Below are 20,078 nucleotides of genomic sequence, written 5' to 3'. Positions count from 1 at the left end.
ACCACACCCTAGAGCGGAGTGTCAAGCGTGTTGACCCTTCAAGGGTGTTGAAGGATCATGCATGCACGTGTCTATTGCAAAGTCGACTGGTCTGACAACACGGCCTGAATCATCTGATATGTGAGCTCAAGCAGGCTGCAAACGATGCGTTCACGTTCAGTTGCCGAATCATTCCCAACGAACAGGCTGTCATGGTCACGCTTTTGGACTCGCCGCCAAAGTTTACATAGAGAGAATGTGACGATTTTTCTGGTGCTTGTACAGGAACAATCCCGGGAAAATGATGTCACGCTCCCAAAAATTTCGCCTGTTTGTTGGTATTGTTACGGTTTTCATGCATGCAATTCCATAGCATTGGGCTTTCGTGCTGAGTCACTGCCAGGTGAGCCCAGTTCTCCACTGCTGACGTCCATCTACTGTCAGCAGAACTAGCAACATTTGAGCGTCCGGATCATCGCCCTGCATGAAAATTGCCCGCAGTTGCTAACGTGTGTGTTCCATGGGAGGCGCTGATGCAAGGGCAATACCAGTGCGCCCAGCTTGCAGCAACGGCAAGGGCGTGATTCCCGCTTGATTGATTGATTGATTCAAGGGGGTTTACATACACCTGGGTCATCTTCAGCATGTCGTGCCCCCACCAACATGTTGCACAGCGTCAACCATCTCCATCTGGCACAGTTGGCAAGGTAGCCAATTCGTGCCATAACCTGCACCGGAACCTATCCCTTCACTGTCTCAACCCTTGCATCCGGATCTCGGGCCGAGCTGTCCACTCCTGAACGTCCACCAAGATCTGGGCGGACCAGGAAGCTCCTGGGAGACCTTTTGTTCAGGCGCGGAATCAGCCTTGGCTGTCGTTCTACGCCGGCGCTCTCGGGTGGCGTTTTTTGCGTGTTTTTTTCCTTCGAGGCCTGTTGCCTGGCCAAATGTGGACTGCCTTTTAGATTTCCAGCTGACACGTGATCAAAATAGTTTGGTACTAGTTATAACGAGGTAGGGGAGCACACCCTTCAATATGGACGTATACTCGGCGTGTGCGGCAAGCACACGCCGAAGCAGTCGTGTCCGCACGTGTACGGCAGTGCGTACGGGGCGGTCTAACGAGGTTTGGTTGGGGTAAGAGAAACCGTTCGAGCTATACGCAACCCAGGAACTTTCGCGTATGCCTGTTCTTGTGCCAGTTGTGACAGGTCACCTGTCAGGTGCACAGTCATGCGGATAGGCGGTGCGAGCTATCGGTAGGCACAACATTTCGCAGTCGGCAGCTATGCCAGAAAGCTCGCACCCAAGCCCTCTGGACACATAGCCTGCAAATCCCATGGACTCTTCGTTGAGAGCCATTGATGATAGGTTGTCCACGTTCTTCCTTCGATGGGTCGATTAGGTACACGTGTCGACAGCAGCAATGCCCGAGTTCAATATATGGGATGTTGCTGCGGCAGAGGATGCATTGAAACAGCCAATAGTATGTGGTTATCCTTCTGATATAGAACAGCATTATGAGCTGGGGGAGCGATTGGGCAAAGGTGGTTTTGCGACTGTGGTCAGTGCTGTGCATCGTGAGACTGGCGCCAAGTATGCCTGCAAGGTGTTGGAGAAGCGCTTGGAACTTCCAGGCATATCCGTGACCAAGCAGCTTCAGCACGTGGACAATATCAGAAGGGAAGTGGAAATCCTAGCCAAGCTCCGTGATTGCGCGAGTGTGGTACACTTACAAGGGGCTTTCGAAGACGAGAAAAATGTGTACATCGTCATGGAGGCTTGCACGGGCGGAGAGCTGTGGCATGAAATGGGTTCTAGGCACTATTCGGAACGAACGGTATGGTTCTCAGACCTGATGGGCACAGGGAAACAAGCGCACAGCCTTTCTTTCAGTGCCGACCATGATGCTTCATGCTCTTGCATTGGAAGAGAGCTTGTCAGCGCACACCAAAAGGTCTGTGAATGCACAATGTATAATTTTATAATCAAAATGATCGCACGCGTGGAATGCACATCGGCCGTTACCATTCGTTTCTTCCGTCGAGTGGGCACGATGTCGACGCTGACTCACACGCTTTCGTTCTGGGTTCCGTTCCATGTTTTTGCCATGATCGCAGCGACTTTTCAACCCCCTTGAATGGGTGAACAACGGATGTCATGACTTGACAACACGAGCCACGCCAGCCAGTGCAGATCCCACAGGCTGTCCATTGTCGACTGGCTAGCATGCTTGCTGCTTGCCCCTGTCTGCGTGCACTGGAGACGAGCAATGCATGCTTGCCGACCTGCAAATCACGTCCACACATGTTTCAGCATGTTAACGTGTCATGACACGCCCAGATCTTGACGTAAGTGCAAGATCACGCATTCACCAGTCGATGGCTGCCATCACTGTTCCCCTCAAGTGATTAATGAGGGGCAACATGCTTCAGGCGCCGGGACAAGCACGCACTCACCAACATATACCTGATCACCATTCATAGTGTTATCATCCAAGGCTGCATGCCCTTTTGCAACCCGCAGGCTGGGATGGTGCCACACAAGCTGCTGCTAGACCGATTCACGGCGAGTATGATTTTGACCAAGGACATTCAAGCTGATGTCGACATGATGTTGATTCTGACTCCTTGTGTTTGTCTTCAGGCCGCAAGTTACATGCGTGCGGTTCTGCGAACCCTAGTGCAGTGCCATAAGATGGGCATCCTGCACCGTGACATCAAACCAGGGAACTTCATGCTGCTCAACACATCCGTACGATCGCCGCTTAAAGCTATTGGTGCGCCCCCGCTACCCCCTCAACACAAACAGGTGGCTGTTCACTTTCTCCAACACAGCATCGCGGCACATGTTGTTTCAAGAAATGATGAGGGGGGAGGATTTCTCTGAGTCCAGGGATGCGTCAGAGAATTCATCCATCTAGAGATAGCAAGCCTTTGACTGAGAGGGAGAGGGATTAATCCCTCTCTTTTCCGTGATCTCTTTGATCTCTGATGATGATGCATCCTGTTGCACTCTCTGTCCCTTTCCATTGCCCAAGAGCACCGTTCGTAGTACATGAATGGCCAGGCCAACATGGCTTCCATTGTCGTCGAAGGTCTCTATGGTTCTGGGATGCCTGTACTGGTCTAGTTTTTGTTGGTATGAGGTGTAGTGTAGCGTTCGTGTGCGCGCTGACTGGTCAGCGATCTGGACCAATCGCTCTGACCCTAGGTATGCCCTTTTTTCGCGCTGATGCAGTTCTCTACTCCAGATGGAAATCGAGTCAGTGTTGTTGCACAGAGAAAGGAGCAGGCTCACAATACGTTGAGGATTTACATGTGATTTTCGTTAGGCTACCTTGACCAGTTCCGCCGTTGCCCAAGCGCGCTCTTCGGACCGGTCAACCGAGTTGTTTGATGTGCAGATTTTGGCTTGGCGACGTTTTATGATGTGAATGAGCTGCCACGGACAGACCTTGGCTTGGATGGCACCGCCTGGTTTATGGTATGACCAAACCCTTCATTGCGGTATTTCTTGGATATGAGATCTGAGATAGCGTTGGCCGTCCCTGTCAGCAGGGGAACAGGGGGGAATCAACCCTCGTGGTAAAACTTGTATGGTTAGTTTGTGTACAATCATCACTTACCATTCTTCATCTGATCTTCTAGAATGTAAGCATATTGCTGCACGCCCTCCACATGTCTTACGGTCTTGGAAGTGGCTTTTTGAGGGGTTAGGTTCAATGATGGTGAGCCCGAAAGTGGCTTTTCAGGGGGTGTTGCATGATCGGACACTCAGCACACACCAATTCTGATTGACTATCGAGTGATCTTCACCGCAAAGGACACTTTATCCCAAATCGTCATCAGATTAGAACATCACAACATCAGATCAGACAAGTACTCGGAGTTGCCAATTCCCATGTGGATTCGGTCGTGTTGTCGGACACACCATCATTGCATAATGGAGATAATGAGCAAGAATTACGGCTTAGGCGGACAGCAGTCAAGCAAACACGCTCGAAACAATACAGCTCATTGAACGCCAGCGGTCGGGAGCAGGCAAGCCTGTCATCAACGCACGGCCGCCAAAGCTGGAAGCGAGCACCGGTACATAAAGATACATCATTGCATCACATCGACAATGGCAGAAAGGTGTCACCAAGCAGTCAAGTAGTCAAGTTCGAAACATGAAAATCCATCACCATCATGATGCGGTAGTGTTATACACTGATCACTTGGTCTGATGATTATGTGTTGTTCTACACAAGTTCGTTCTATCATCATTACATCACATAGAGAGACAGATTCTTCATAGCTGAGCGATGATGGATCTAGCTATGAGCTGTTAGCTCATGGCGGAACTCCAACGATTCGGAACAGTTCCTGTGAGTCGCTGAATCACAGACGTCAAACCTGTTCTATCAACAACAGCACGCACTTTTTGTGTAGGCTCCAGAGGTGCTGTCAAGCGAAGTGTACCCGGTGTCGGACGTTTGGGCGGCAGGGGTGATGACATATCAGCTGCTGTCAGGGTTCTTGCCGTTCGATGACCATCGTAACCCTCGAAATGCAGCCCTCTCGCTCATCTGGTCAGTTCCCTCCAACGGTGCAAGCTCGAGGAGCAGGTTCTCCATGCCTGAGCTCACTGTCCGATTTACGTCTTGTCTGGCATCTGAGCACGCCTGTTCTGACTGATCTCACAGCGTCCTCTTGCTCTCTCCTTCCTGAGTGTCGATTTTCAACTGCTCTAGAGCCCCTGGTGTTTTACATGGTATAAGCAAGTACCAACCAGAACAGTTGAGAAGAATATAACATCGTCGCAGTTAGTGACTGAGGTATCTGTTTCATTAAGGTACGCTTGCCTGACATGTATCCGTCCTAGGATACATGAGTAGAGGCCCGACTCGTGTAGCCTGTGCGTGACACTAACCCTAGAGGGCCGGACTTGGGAAGGCTGATGTGTACCTAGCATAGCACATAGCTGCAAGTACACTATCCAGATGGGCATCAGAAACTCCAAATGCTTGACTGACGCATATCTTGACTTCAAATTTTCGGTGGACGTATGTATGTCAGAGGCAGTGCGGGTAATGGTCATGCTTGTGGATCTCGTGCGGACGTGCGCGCACGTGTCCAGATGGGGCGCGTACGTGCGGAATTTGACTCATTTGAGCGGCTTCGCCCCCGTTGCGCAGTCGCGCGTAGCTCGTACGTGATAGTGATGGAGTCCCGCTCAGTGGTCATCACACATGTATGTGGCCTTTGGCACGACCGGGTTTGAATGAGAACGTCTTTTCGCAATGCGGACAAGTTGCGGAATAGTTGCCACTAGCGTCGACGCCATGAACAGTAAATTCCTCCCAAATAGGGTCTTTGCTAGTCAGCACAAAGGTTGGAGCAGTAGACCCAGAGGTGGCAGGTTCTGTCCTAGCGCGCTTGCCAATGGTACTGGCACGCGGCGTGCTCAAGAAACCCTCCATGGTTGAGGTTTTACCTCCACAGCAGTGTAGTTGCAATATATTGTGTCTACGAATGCGTCTTTACACCTTGTTTAGTTTGGTTCAAATTTTGAATTTGTCGCTTCTGGCGCCAACAACATCAGTTACGGCGCGAACAGCACTCCGCACGACGTGCACGCACGTAAAGCACCCGCACACGTGCGCGCACGCAGTTTTGGGTGCGCACGACGTGCGCCCACAAGCATGGTAATGGTAGCATTGAATCCCAAGGAACTCTTGGCATTGCCAATGTCCATGAAGTTGCACTGTGAAAGAAACAGCATCATCACTCATCAAGCTGAGTTCAGGAAAGCAATTCTGACTCAAGAGCCGAGCTTCTCGAGGGCCTGTTGGGCCGATGTGTCAGCGGAGGCCAAGGACTTCATAAAGACGCTTTTGAACAAGGACCCAGCCAAACGCCCCTCCGCCGCGGAGGCCCTCCAACACCCTTGGCTGCGTGGAGGAACCTCGGCGGAGCGGGACCAAGGAGCCCCCCTTCACACCACCGTGGTCACACGTATCCAGCAGTTCGCTCAAAGGTGCGCTGCCAAAAAGTGTGCTGCACTTGCCCCGGCAGAAGCCCGCCAATTTGCTGCTTTGAAAATGCCGTATCGCCGCTTGCCATACAAGCATGCTTCATCCCTTGTGCAAGGCCTGCAAACCATTCAACTCAGGCTACGACAAATTACGAATATCCTGTATGTCTGCACCTGACATTAGATAGTGCAATAGCCGATTTTTCAGGGGATTTGCACCGGAAAAGATTTGAACAGGTGCTTTCTTGCAATCTCCTTGCCCGAAAAGCACATCAGATAGTGGAAATCAGCAATCCAGGTACCAGACATAACCTTTGTACAGGCTGAATGTGCATGGTGTCGTTTTGCAGGGACATGCTTCAGCGGACTATTTTGGAGCTCATTGCCAACGAGCTGCTGCAGCGCTTGGCGGCGGCCCCTGTCTCAAGCCTCCCGCCCCTGGACGAGGACCTTCCTCTTGTGCGCGAAGATTCCGCCCATGGCACGGAACCGTCTCACAGAGGCACCAAATCAGAAACGGACGCCATGAGCGACGGTGCGCTCGCACTCCATCACCCCCTTCGCACGTCGCAGTGACCCAACCCCTAACCGCTTCACATGCCGATGATGTGTTTGTTGAAAAATGCCACCACTTGCGTGAAGTAAATAAGGTACCGCAGCCGAAGTGAGCGTCGGCAACGTGCGAGACATTCATGACCAGCGTTGTGTGCGTCTCGTTCGGAGTTCTGCTGCATTGTCGGCGATCGCAGTCCAACTTCGTTGTGTTCCGTGCTGCAGGCAAGTCGCCTCCAAGCGGGGGAAGCAGTCAGCACGGGAAGATTCTGGCAGCTCGCCCAGGGGGGGGGGTTGTGGGGGGAAGCGCTCACGCGGGATCAGCATTCCTGAAGCACACTCTACTGCTGAGACGCCGCATGACTCAGGAGGGCTCGATGCGCGGCCGCCACCTGCTACACCGCCAGCTCAGCGGCGGTTTGCGGCAGGTCGAAGAGCAGAACAAAGCAGGCAGGTGTGACATTGAAGCTCTGCCCTGGCGTCGTCGCCGCTTACAGAATGCGTCTCACGTAGCGGGATTGGACACTGCCAAACTCTAAGTACTATCTGGAAGCCGTATCACATCATGATGAGTGGAATTCCGTCACAATTCCTGTGTGGGTTGACGTCCTGCGATTCAGCACATGACATGAACTGCTCTGAATGCGCGAATTCGATGTAGTTTGGCCATGAGCTATGAGGTTTCTGCCCCTCTGAGATACTACTGCACACAGGGTGGAGATTTATTAGCTATACACGGTTTATGTCACTGAGCTGGCGGGTGATCCTGACGTCACCATCACACTTTTCTCACACAAACGTCGCGCCCATTCCGAAGCCCTCACACAACGGAATTGAATGCGACCGGTCTTATTGAAACCAGTGATCAAAATAAATCTTAGCTCTGTCGGGAGTGTTTGACCTAGTTGTGCATACTTTGGCAGATATATTTTTCGCGGATTTCACATCGCCCGTAGAGGGTCAAGACGTTGAGCAAATGTGCTGAAAAAGCGCGAAATGAGTAGGTAAAGGCGGTGCCTTCACAATACGCCCCGGGCCGAGACGCGTCTGTACATATTTTTAAATTTACAATCGGACAAGTATTGAGAAAGTTGTGGTTACGGGAGTGCCGGGGATAGTCATGACTTTGGCCATAGGGTACTGTGCCTTAATCAGCTCGTATGGAGACTATATAGACAGAACTCGGAGCGTACTACAATGTTCATACCGGCGGGATTTCGAGAACTTGAGTTTCCAGACCACAGTCGCAGCTCAAAGATGGGCTACACCACAACAGGTTTTCGCGCGAAGTATGGGATGACTTCATTTGGGCCCAACTACCCGTGATAGACGCTACAGGCCATGAGCTTTCGGGAGTGATGTGAAACCACATATGCTAAAAAAACCACGCTGCAAGCTGGTGAAATTGTTTCGTCTGTGCACGTGGGGGCTTGACTGTGTGGCATGGCGCCTACGTGCACGTATATGGCAATCATTCATAGGACTGTATCTCCGGCTTCACAGCACACCAGGGCAGGGGACCACCGCAAAAACATAGCAATTGCACTTGTGCATGATGTCAGGAGGGCGGGGGGAGCCCCCCTCTCGGCCAAGGGTCGGGGGGGGTCGAGGGGGCAGCCACCTTGTCACCCCGAAAATACACGACTGCAGGGGGGATATTCTGGGTTTGTTGCTATGTAATTCGCATGACATGTCAATTTTTGATATGTTCGAGCCCTTCACCATGTCAAGGGCCGTCTGGGCTGTCGATTGAGCCATTGCAAGGTGGGTGGTTCAAGTCAGCATGTCGTAACTCCGGCCATTTCCCTGTGTATAGCTAATAAAACTCCACTCTGCATGTCCTCTTGTGCAGAAGTATGTGCATGCGTGTTCAGCAGGGAGAAGATCCTTTGTTGCGCTTTGCAAACACACTGTATAGGGTACAAGGTGCACGCAAACCTATGTCGTGTAAAACAAGATAGCTGTTGATCTCGTGAGGTAAGATGTGCCCACTATAAGCATCTAATGCTTCAAATGAGCTTACCTCATACCAGCACTGCATCAACACGTGCGCCGGAGTTTCCAAGTACTTCTTGGGAGTCCATGGCAACATACTGTGAGACGTTCACCTGCTTGGTAGCGAAGCACTTTGCAAGATTGTCGTGACGGTCGACTCAAAGATTCTGACCTGTATCGCCTCACTCGGAGGCCTAGCACAGTGACTTGGGCACTTTTTTGGGTTTTACGGCAACATCATCTATCGCACGTTAGCTGGTTTTCAACTCAATAGCATAATGTAGCGTTGAAGTCTAAGCCGATCTCCAGGTACGGCTTGAGTGATTTCCCGGCAGATTCTGTTTTGTTTTGTGCTTTTCTCTGTTGGAATCGACATCGACAGCGTGATCGTAACGGCGTTGTCGGAACGGAGTTCAGGCTTGCGTTGGACACGTCTAACCATGGAGGCTCGCTCCATGGCAAGCGCACAGCGTTCTCCCAAGCAGTCATGACATCGCCCAACGCGGCACGCAAAGCCACCCTCGACTTCTTGCCACCGCCCTCCACCGAGGCCCTGCCAGCGATCGGCACACCATCAACAACAGCACACGCCCCAGGCACCCCTCCAAGTGGAGCGCCTTGGGGCTCGCCACGGTCCCCATCAGCCCGCGCTCCGGCCTCTGGGAGGAGCTCGGTGTCGGAGCTGTCCAAGGCGCTGTCACAGGACCTAGGGAACGCCCGTCGCATGACGGACGCGGTCACACCTTTGACACCGGCAACTAGCAGCAGTGCCCGTGTGTCTGACTCCGCCCCTACTGCTTCGTTACAGGTGAGGCCTTGATGCTCAAATATTTGCGCCGTCCCTTCCGCTGAGGCTCCTGAACCATGATTCAATTTCGGAGCTTGCCTCGGGTGACGGTAGCGGCTACACGGATTCCCAAGCAGTTCTCGGAGTTGCCGATGTCCATGTGGATGCGGTAGTGTTGTAAAATGATACATCATCATAAGCTGTGCCACCCACGCAGGCGCTGGTTGGAGGCGTGGAAAGCGGCCCCCAGGGGCCTCTCGCGGGAATGAGCAGCATGCCGGTTGAGGAGGGCAAAGTGAAGGGGCGCTTCCTCGCCCTCGCGGAGTTGCATCAACCGGGGGACAGCCCCAGGGCGCCCGTGGCTGCGCCAGCGTCTCCGGCGGCCGCGGGCGCGCTCTCGATTTTGAAGGGGCCCAGCTCCTCCTCCGCCCCTGCAACCGCCGTCCCGAGTGGCACCTTTGTCCCGGGGTCTATGCCTGGGATAATGCGCGCCGGCTCTGGAACGCACTCGAGGACGGACATGCTGCCCCCTACCACTGCCGAAGTCGCGGCCACCTCATTGAAGGTCCGCTATCTCTCGAGATACCCCTATGTGGGGGCCTGTGCTGGCGAGCGATGTTTTTGCTGCTCGCCTCGGGCACGAAATAATAATGTTTGAAATCCAGGACGTGATCCAAGACGTTGAATTACAAAGAGGCTCGTAATGCAAATCTCTTCATGTTAATTCAGAGCCACTGTCAAAGTTTGTTTTGCATTTATTTCGTGTTGTTCGTGTATCTCCCGTAGACTAGGCAACGAGGAAAGAAATGGAGCGAAGGATACCTACTGCAAGTCAATCATCACCAGGTCGAATATGCGGGGCTCGTTCGACATTCGGCTCGTATCGCGGGCTTGCCAACACCGCGCTACCACCAAAATTGGTACTGCCACATCCGGGGCAAGCGAAGCGTTGTCATGTCGTGAACTTCGCGGTCGCGACATCACATACGCCGCATATCAAGATGTTGCGTGAAGTTGTAGCGTGATGCTGCAATTCCCCGCAGACCATCATTCGTGGTGAGGTGATATAGGGGCACTGAGCGTGCAGGAGAAGCTGCTGCAAGTGAATAAATCGAGCGAGGCAGCGGAGCCATCGGACCGATTGCAGAACGCGCGGGAAATGAGTCAGCACTGCATCGAGGAGGCTTCCCAGCACGACCCGCATCTGCAGCAATTCCTGACCAAGTTCTTTGACCAGGACGGCCGCCTCCCGGAGATGCGATCGTTGCTCCGAGGCCTCAGGTGAGCCTTGTGACTGTACCGTGACTCAGCCACACAACTCCATGGAAGCCAAAGAGACCTGATCTAGGGGTCCCTGGAGAGGGTACTAGGGATCCCTGGACTTTTCAGGCACCGCATGGAGCATACTTAGGTTGCAGCTCCATACCTTGGTGCTGTAAACAGATACATCATTACACCACATAAAGAATGGCAGGGAACCATTACCAAGCAACCAAGTCAGCACATGAGATCATACAGCTCATTGAACGTCAGCGGTCTGAATCGTCAAGCCTGTCATGAGTGGCCGTTCGCACGAGCCAAACCTTCAACTGATATAGAGGCGAATCTGCATTCCAAGACAGGCTGACGAGGATCTGTCTCTTCACGAGCTGTATCCTGCCGATGGTATGCACTTGGTTGCTGCCGGCATGAGCTGTAGCTATTGCTCTTATGTGGTCAATGATGTATCTTTCACAACACTGCCACTTTGTCATTGGCAACTCCAATAAGTACTGGGGGCGACTTCAGGGTGACATCAACAGTAACAACACACTCTGAGTCTCACGCAGGCTCCATCGGGACGACAACGTCAGTTCCGACGACTTCAAGGCGGAGCTCATGAAGATGGGTTTTGAGCTATCTGAAGATGAAGTTGGGGCGCTCATGCGGTATGTCAGCACCGACGAAAAGGTGTCGCGTCCCAAGTTTCTCGCCAGCCAGCTCGACTGGAGGAAGCTCCAAGAGAACCATAGGTGCGTCACTCCCATTGGCCGCATGTAGAATGGGTGGATGGATTTTCGTCTCTGGAGATAGAGAGATAGGTTTCAGGACGGTCGCATGAATGCCATTCAGAATGGGTGCATTATCGTCTTCAGAGATAGACAGGTTTGACGCAAGGTGGTCGCATGATGTCCTATTAGGCGACATCGTGAGTCCCACGAAATGTCATGTCATGAATGCGGCTGGTGCGTGGAATGCATTATGCCACGCGTTATCAAGCGCACTGACGAAATCGAGACAAGAGTTTTGTGTAAACAAAATTGTTGGAGGATGGCTCGGTCTCCTTCGGCGAGATGCGAACTGGAGCGTGTGCGCCGAGCGCTTGCTAGGTTTGACTGCCAGTTGCGCTCATGAACATCGCTGAAGTACCGTTGCTAACCCATAGCTAACCCCTAATCCCCACCATGTCGAGTGCGATGACATAGTCAGGTAGAACCCTGCAGCTCAGGCCGAGTCAGCCTGGCTGTAAAGCAGAAACAGTCTCGAGATGAAGGCAGTTTGCTCAGCAACAGATGCTATTGAACTTCGCTGCGGCTGGCCAAATACACTGCATGCTACCTCTCCGCATGTCAGCGCTGCTGCATCAACAAGACACACATCACTGCATGAATGAGGTGTCCACAGACTCTGTCAATGCCAATGCATTTGCCATTTGAAGAGCCCCTCAGTCAACGGCGACTAGTTTACGGTAGCCTGGTGCACTCCCCCTGCTGCTACATATCCCCCTGGTGTAAACCCCCCCCCCCCAAACACTCTTTTACATGCGGAGATTCTGCAGGGAGATGTGGCTGGAGTGTGTGAGGGACACGTTTGCCCATCTGGATTCGGATGCGGACGGCATCATTTCGGCTGACGCGTTTGTCAATATGCTTAGAGGAAAGCTGCCAGACCCGGACATCGATTTGGCTGTGGAGGAGGCGATGCTCAAAGTTTGTGCGGAGGACTGCGGAGTCACGTTTGAGAGCTTTCTTGGCATGGTGCAATCGGAGAGCTATCTTGACCTAGCTGCTATCGATCCGTAGGCCCTTTCTTTAGGTGACTATCACTGTGGTGATGGCTTCAACCGTGGCATTTAGGCTTCCAAGCTTTTTTTTAATTAAAGAGCAGAGTAACTAGCACCGTGAAAAATTATGTCATGGTGCATGCGTGCAGTGCTGGGTATGCACAGCATACATATGTTGCGCCCCACAGCATTCAAACATCGAGGCAAGTAACTAGCGGCCTTTTTCATGCAGCTTTCTTCTTTCCCGTTACACAAAGCACGTGATTCTTAGCACAGGCTGAAAAGGAACACCACCCGCGATTTTTTTAGCTGTTATCTTCTTTGGTGCGGCGAGCTTGTGTGGGTACTTTGCGCAAAATCAACCTGTCGGCACAATCTTCACTTGATGCTCTTTGGCAAGCTTGACTGCCTTCCGTTTTCTGTTCCCTCGGCATGTCTCCGGGGCTAATCCGTGTGAGAAATCTCAATCACTCATTTTTACAACTTTTGGAATCAAGACTTGCGCCCAAGGTGTGCTTGTTCAACACATTCAATGAACGTAGTGGTCGTTCGAGCGCCATGCCTCCAGCAAAGGATCCTTTTCTCCTTGTGCGTGATCCAAAATGCATGAATCGCATGGAAGGCTGTCCCAGCGACAATGGGAAGGAGTACCAGCTCCTGCAGGTCCTCAGCTGAAGGGAAGACGTTCTATAGAGACGGATTCGAGACCGTCTCTTGCAGGCAAAAGCGCAAATGGAAGGGGTTGGTGACCCATGACTGGCCAAGTGTATGTTGAATGCACGGCGGCTCGGCAGTCGCGCACGCAATCAGCGCATTGGTGTGCCTCGGGAAATTTATGCATGGCGCGAACGGGAATTCCACCAGCCTGGCAGCGCAGGCACTCATCCCCATCATCCAGGGCCTACCACGGATACGGCCAGGATATATGCTGGGATGTATGGTCGGCGATAGCCTTCACTTGGGGCGCCATGCATGTGCATGAGCCCGCTGCCAGCGACGCTCTGGAGCGACATCACCGCAGCCATGAATGGCCGCAGTCGCTTCGATGGTGAGCAGGGATGCCGACATTCCCGCTGCTAACAAAGCTTGTCTTCCTGTCAAGATTGCTGTCTCAGACTGCAAAGGTCCCTTACCCCTCAGCGTACCCCAGTGTCTCTTGACGTGTTATCTGTGGACATCTGACATATGGCCGTCCTAAACCCGGTAGGACGGCTAAGACATCACCCATCTCTCGCGGCTCATAACCTGCGTATCGCCTTCTTCCGGCGGTGCCACGTGAGTATACCTCGTGCGGAGTAAAGCATTCTGGACAGTACTTCATTGTATTCGGTGCCAGAAGCCTGCGTGTGGTGTCAACAAAGCCTCATCATCTTTCTTCAGCCATGTGGGCGCACAGCAGGCGGATGCATGGGCCAGGTTCATCCCAGTCTGCGTGTGTCACGGGATTAGCACATGTACACATCATTACTACCTCTTGGGTTAGTATCTTGCAGATACTCTGCATCAATACGCATATTGTGGACTTCCTTTTACCAGTGATCAGCTCAGGACCAAGCGCAAACGTCATAAACACTGAAAGGGCATGCCCTTCATGCACATGCCTTCTCCCTTTTTCAGTTGAGCTAGAGCTGTAGACCTACAGAGGAGGGAGACGACGTTTGAAAAGAAAAGAAAAAAGAATATCAATCGGGAAACGCGCCCGGTCAACGCAAACGCGCACTACGCCTACGAGGACACACCCAAAGGGCTTCGGCCTCAAGCCCCAGCGCGGGAACCCGCGCAGAGAGAACAGAAAAGGGAAGAGCATCAACAAGTCTGCGCCAAAAGGCAGCATCAAGAGTTGCGCCAACAGGGCGGATAAAGACATGCGCACAGGGCGACCAAAGGCACGGACGGCAGATCGCCAAAAGTGGCAGGCACTGGCAAAACGCCAGGCAGAGCCATCGTGTGTGAGCCAGATACAAGCCGGTGGCTTCCAACATGCGAGCGCGCTGCGCGGGATCTTGGGCGCGTCAGGCGATGGTGGGAGAGAGCAGATGGCGAAGGAAGGGCAAGCCGGCACGCTCCCAAGCAGCGTCACAGCCAGACGCCCAAAGCCCCTCAGAACGAATTGCGCCGGTCAAGGCAACGGCCATCGGCAAAGTGGGGCACAACCGTACTGCAACGTCACGATACCATTCAGTAACAACGCGTGTAGCGAGGCAAGAGGTGACGCGGTGCAAGGCCATGCGAAGGTCACTTGCAGCGGGTGTGAACCGGGCACTTTCACAAGAAATAACACAGTGGCAGTCCGGGCAAGAAACACAAGGGGGTGGGTCATCGACCAAGGCTGGCAGGAAGGGCAGGTCGCGATGAAAGCGGCCAGACCGCAAGGGTAGCAGATGGTGAACAACATCATGCACCAGGTAAGGCTGGGGCGTGGCGCAAGACGCCCCAAATAGTGCAAGCGAAAATACACCAAGCGAGCGAGCGCGGGCGGCATCCGCATAACGTAAGGCGTCCCCAAGAGCGACAGCATGGTTAACAGCTGGGTTACTGACAGGGTTAGGAGTGGGGTCCGCCAAGGGGTCAGGGGTTAGGACAGGGCTGCCGCGAGTGGGGAGGCGGGGTCCACCGCAATCAGCTCAGCGCGCCATGCAAGCACGGCGCAGCCAAGGGTTATCAGGCGGCAGCATTGTCAATGTGCGCTGTTGCAGGCGCTCGTCCGGGAATTGGCGGACGCGGGACCAGTAGCGAACATGGGCAGCGCGGTTGTCAGACTCGGGGGTGCGAACCGCCGAGTCGTTGTGCAGGAGCACGGACGCGTACTGGGCGCGCAGCTTGCCACGCGGCACACCAAGAGCCAGTCGCAGGGCTTGTCGAACCGGCACCCCGAGGGGCGCGAGCACAGCCGGGGGTGGCGCCCAGAGCTCCATACCATAAGTCATGCACGGCTTAATGCAGCTATTGATGATCGCAAGCTTGGCGCGTATAGTGATGTGTGGATTTCGCAGGGCGCGCTTCCACATGTGTACAGCGGCTTGGCCCTTGCGGCGGGCAAGCTGAGCATGCGCAGCCCACTGGCAGTCTGCCGTCAAGACCTACCCAAGATTTTTTGTGCGGTCTGTATTCGCCAACGGGGTATCCCCCCAGTACCATTGATCCGGGCCGTCGTCAATGATGGGCGTGCCAGAGGGGTCACTAGAGGCGCCTGCGGGATGGAAAACGACAGTATGGCACTTGGCGATGTTGGCCACGCCTTTCCAGCAGTCCAGGTGCAGTTTGTAGGCGGTGATAATGTGTTGCAGGCCTGTGCGAGCGCCCGACAGGGATTCAATGTCGTCAGCATACCCTTGGCCCACGAGGTTGGGGCGTGCAGGATGGATGGTAATCCCTGCATCTTGGCACGAGGACTGCAAGTCAACCAAAAGGTCATCGATCATGACATTAAAAAGCATGGTGCAGCCTTGGGCGACGCCTTGCCCAATCGTAAAGAATTTGCCAAGCTGGCCGTCAAGTTTCGGGGCGCTGCTGCCCTTAGCATAGAGCTCTCGTATGATACGCCATGACTTGCCTTTGGCTCCTTTGTGGTGAAGTTTGTAAACAGTCCAGAGTGCCAAACGAGGTCGTACGCTTGTTTTAGGTCCAGGGAAAAAGCGTGTGTGTGAAGATTTTTAGATTTGCGCAGGGAGCTCCCAATGTGCCTTTCGCAAACACCGAGGCACCATGTATCCCCTGTTTGTCCTTTGTTCTGTCATCTCGAGATGACAGAACAAAGGACAAACAGGGGATACATGGTGCCTCGGTGTTTGCGAAAGGCAGACTGGTGGTCGTGCAGGGGAAGGGTATTCTCCAGCCGAGCACCGATGATCGCCGTGAACAGCTTGTCGATGACCGGCAATAGCGTGATAGTTCTGTAGTTGCCGCAAACGGAGCGCTCGCCAGCCTTGTACAGGCTGACTACGAGGCCTTTGCGCCATGTCGAGGGAACAAGTTCGGCTCTCCAAAAGACAGCGAAGAGGGTGGTGAGCATGTCTAGCTCGCAGGAGCCGCCATTGCGAAGGAGCTCGGTGGGCAGGCCATCGTGCCCCGGTGATCCATAGCGTTTGAAGCGGCTCACCGCAAGTTTGACTTCCTCCCTGGTGATGGGAAGGTCCAGCGCCGGGTCGACCGGGGAGGGGTTGGCCGCCATGTGGGCCACCGCGGCCTCAATATGCGTGTGATGCGCGCGGAAAGCCGCCTCTTCAGGGGTGGTGGCCGGAGGGGGGGTGCCAGGCGTGGCCAGGCATGCATAATGGTCGAGTTTGTCAAGAGTGGTGGTGGCGAGGTGGCCCGCGCTGGTGTGCAGGGCGGCAATAGTGTGTAAAGAAGTGTCCGTGGACTTGTTGGCCTTCATAAGGTTCCAGGCAGCGTGGCCGCCCGGTGCCGCAGTCCACTCGGCATTGATACGTCTGCGAGGGCGCTTGGTGTGCTGTCGTTTGGCTGCACGAAGGGCCGCGCGCGCCTGAGCGTCTGCGGCGCGCAGGGCCTCGGTATGGGCAGGGGTTTGGTCATGCAGCCAGCGATGGTGAGCATTGCGTCGGTGATCTTGGGCTTGACATACTCCTTTCGTCATGGTAGGATGATAACAGCGCCCGGAATCCTGAGCTGGCAGTGCCTAGATCAGTGAGTGGCAGTGAGAGGTGAACAAAAGCAAGACATCGTGAGATGTACCGCTTGACGGCCACCTTATTAATCGCCACCTTATTAATAGGCGTTCCACAAGCCTCCATAGTTGCGTCCTCTTGTGGGGATGCTGCATCCCTCTAATTAGGCGCGATATCAGCTCTGGCTGTCGTCAGCGCCGCCTTCTTTGGGCTGGCGTATTTCTTTTCCTTTTTTCTTTTTTCTTTTGTGAGATGTACCGTAGTGCAGACAGCAATTGGGCAGAACAGGTTACGCAACGCAGGTGTTTGCAATACCTGGAGGTACCTTGGACTGGCACCTGGACCTCAGATACCCCTGATACCCGTTCAAGAAGTATTTGCGAGAGCGGCTGACCAGTGGAGCTTTCCAGGGGGGTTTGCTAGTTCCTATTGCACCGTTGCGATGTGTGTTGGATGCTTTGTTACGGCCTGAGCTATGGGAATGCTGTCTGTGTGACAAAATACACGTTCAATTCAAGAACTCCGTACTCAGACCAGGACGGCTTAGCCTGCCAGGGACATTTGTTGCAAGCGTGTATTTGCAAATGCGGCATTGGTACATGGCTGGGACTGCTTAGCAGCCAAGGCTTGGGCCATGGACTTGTGCAGCCAGCATGTTCGTGAGTGCGGAATTCAATGTTGGGCCCTGACTGGGTCAGGAGTGCTGACTCGGGACGTGACAGGAGAGTGACAGGAGGCTCTGCCAGAGCCGCTCGAGGCTGGTTACGTTGCAGCATGTTGCGCGTATGTGCCATTCCATTTCTCAACCGTACGTACATGGGATGTCCAGATATAGGGGCTGGCTGCCAACAGCATGTTTGTGTGTTCGCCAGGTTTCTTATTCTGCCACCGATCCCTGCCTGCTTGTGCCGCATCCAAGAAAGGAAAAATCGAATGAAGAGATGGCTCTAAGATGGCATCATGGCGCTGGATGTCCCAGCATGCATCACGGTACGTGTTCGCAGGAAAGGACATGTCGCATCTTGCCGCTATTTGTTTGAGCTGTTATTTTATCCAGTACAATCTTCCTTGAGAATAGGGGGCGAGGCATTTCCAGGTTTGCGGGTTTGGGGCTTTGTCGAAAGCACCAGCGCCCGAGCAGAATGAACTCATCTCACCTCACCTCGCGTAGCACTCTGGTATACAATTGAAATCATGCTCTTATCCCTGTGACCACATTCAATTGCGCCGTGTTGTTGACATTACCGACAGAACATCCATGGCACCATATGGCTGCGCAGTATGCTCGCAACTTCCTTGGACTCGGCTTGCCTGCTTCTAGCAGATCCGTTCTAACTTTGTGATGAGTGCATCCCTGCTTCAAATATATCATGCATAAACATACAATCGCTGCGGCAGAGTCAATATGCTGGACGGCAAAGCCAAGGTCTTTGGAATGACAGTGACTCGTTTCTTTGATCACTGGTTCAACTGTAGCCGTCAGGAAAGTTCACGACATGTGTTCATGGCCATGGATTTGAGACCATCACTGGTATTCGTGCCCGATATACTCTCTGTGAACAGTGGAGGCGTCCATGTCACCAAAGAGCATGTGCGGGGTTACGGAGCCAGACATTCCAGGGATGCAGGGGAATTAGGGTTGCCATCTTTGCCACACTATACAACTTGCGTTGGTATAACGCCCTGTGAGCATGTGAGGGGTTAGAGAGCATGGCATTGCAAAAGAAGCAAGGGGATTAGGCTTGCGGGCTCTGCCACACTGTATTGCGATGGTGCATCATCCTGAATGATGCTAGTACCATGCACATGTATGGGTGTGTACGTGTCCAAAGGCTCTGCCGTTGTTGTAATGACAAACCTTGTACTAGCCGCGGTACATGCGTGCAGTCGCTACTAAATGGTAATTCCAACACTACAGAAGCGAAGTGAGAGTTCTTGGTTGAAACTGGCACAAGAGTCGCACGTTGGGTAATAGGAATGGACAAATGCCGATGAAATACATGAACATGCTGGCTCCCGGACTCCTTGCTGCCCACGCGTTCCTCATGATGGACGATTGCAGAATTGCTGGCTGCCAGAGTGCTTGGCTGCCTAAGCTGTCCTCATCATGGACGAACCTCTGAATTCTGGACACAACTACCATCAAACATCGATACTCGTTCGCCACGTCTTCATTCACATACAGTAGCCTGCAGGGCAGCTGTGGGATTTCGCACGATATGCGCACTATCTGTGTGCGGACGTGCCATGTATGGTGATGCTTGTACATCTCCTCCCTTTTTCTGTTCTCCCGGCGCGAGTCACCATGCCAGGGCTTTGAGTATGTCCTCGTTCGCGTAGTGCGCACTTGCATGGATTTGATGTGGTCCTGATTGGTTCTCTTTCTATTCGTTTCGTTTTCAGCCCCTCACCCTTTGGAGCATCGGCATGCAGAGACCCAGGCGTGTGTCCGGTTCACAGTGACCTGCAGCGAGGGAATGTGAGTCCGTTGCAGCTGACTCGCTGGCAAGCGTTGCCCAGGTGTGCTCACAAACTCCTCTTTGCAAATCGCTTTGATGGGTTTCGTCCTTTGCTGCTTGCTTGCTGCGCTGCAACCGCCCGCAAGTAGCAGTTTGCAGTGGACCTCAAACTTCCCCTTCAATCTTTTTGACGTGAAACGCACGTTGAAGGCACCCATATGCATCCTGAACGCTATGTTTTTTATCAATACTTGTCTTGCCGGCTGCGGTCTCAGCGCTTGCAGTACACTTTCTTGAACACCAATTGGACCACGGCCTGTGAGCTCAGCAATGCCTGTCTGTGTCTACGTTCTTCTTTCTAACGCCCTGGGCCTGACGATTCCTCACACTGAGACCTGAACAACGCTGCGAGTGCTCTCAGCTGTTGTAACCATACGCTGTATGCTTTGGCAACAGGACATCCAGCAATTGTTGGCAAGATTACGGTATGCGCCAAGTATAGCGGTAGGTAGCCATGCTGGCAGGTAAGGTCGCGGTTCCTGTTGTACTCGGTGTTTGCAAATGTGCGTTTTGGCTTGATCGTGCACTCAAGTTCGTGGTTGCTTAGGCATGTGGTTTCT

At 53.3% G+C, this 20,078-nt stretch overlaps 1 protein-coding gene across 1 annotated transcript; it reads left to right on the top strand.

The window, feature by feature from the left end:
• Positions 1-1,405: 1,405 nt before the first annotated feature.
• Positions 1,406-7,009, top strand: LOC149810034 (calcium-dependent protein kinase 17-like). Its single transcript, XM_089994466.1, has 7 exons — positions 1,406-1,819; positions 2,626-2,758; positions 3,386-3,465; positions 4,413-4,552; positions 5,770-6,000; positions 6,348-6,532; positions 6,648-7,009. The coding sequence occupies exons 1-7, from the start codon at positions 1,406-1,408 to the stop codon at positions 7,007-7,009; spliced, it is 1,545 nt and encodes a 514-aa protein (XP_089850592.1).
• The last annotated feature ends 13,069 nt before the right edge of the window (positions 7,010-20,078 follow it).

The sequence above is a fragment of the Nuphar pumila genome, unplaced genomic scaffold (assembly GCF_984573655.1).
Source record: "Nuphar pumila unplaced genomic scaffold, dmNupPumi1.hap1.1 HAP1_SCAFFOLD_578, whole genome shotgun sequence".
NCBI lineage: Eukaryota > Viridiplantae > Streptophyta > Magnoliopsida > Nymphaeales > Nymphaeaceae > Nuphar > Nuphar pumila.
This window is presented reverse-complemented; position numbering and strand designations above follow the sequence as displayed.

Coding starts and splice junctions, on each gene's coding strand:
- LOC149810034 (XM_089994466.1), top strand. CDS start 1,406: ATGCCCGAGTTCAATATATGGGATGTTGCTGCGGCAGAGGATGCATTG. Junction 3,466..4,412: donor ATGGCACCGCCTGGTTTATG/GTATGACCAAAC, acceptor CTTTTTGTGTAG/GCTCCAGAGGTGCTGTCAAG. Junction 6,533..6,647: donor AACGGACGCCATGAGCGACG/GTGCGCTCGCAC, acceptor GAAGTAAATAAG/GTACCGCAGCCGAAGTGAGC.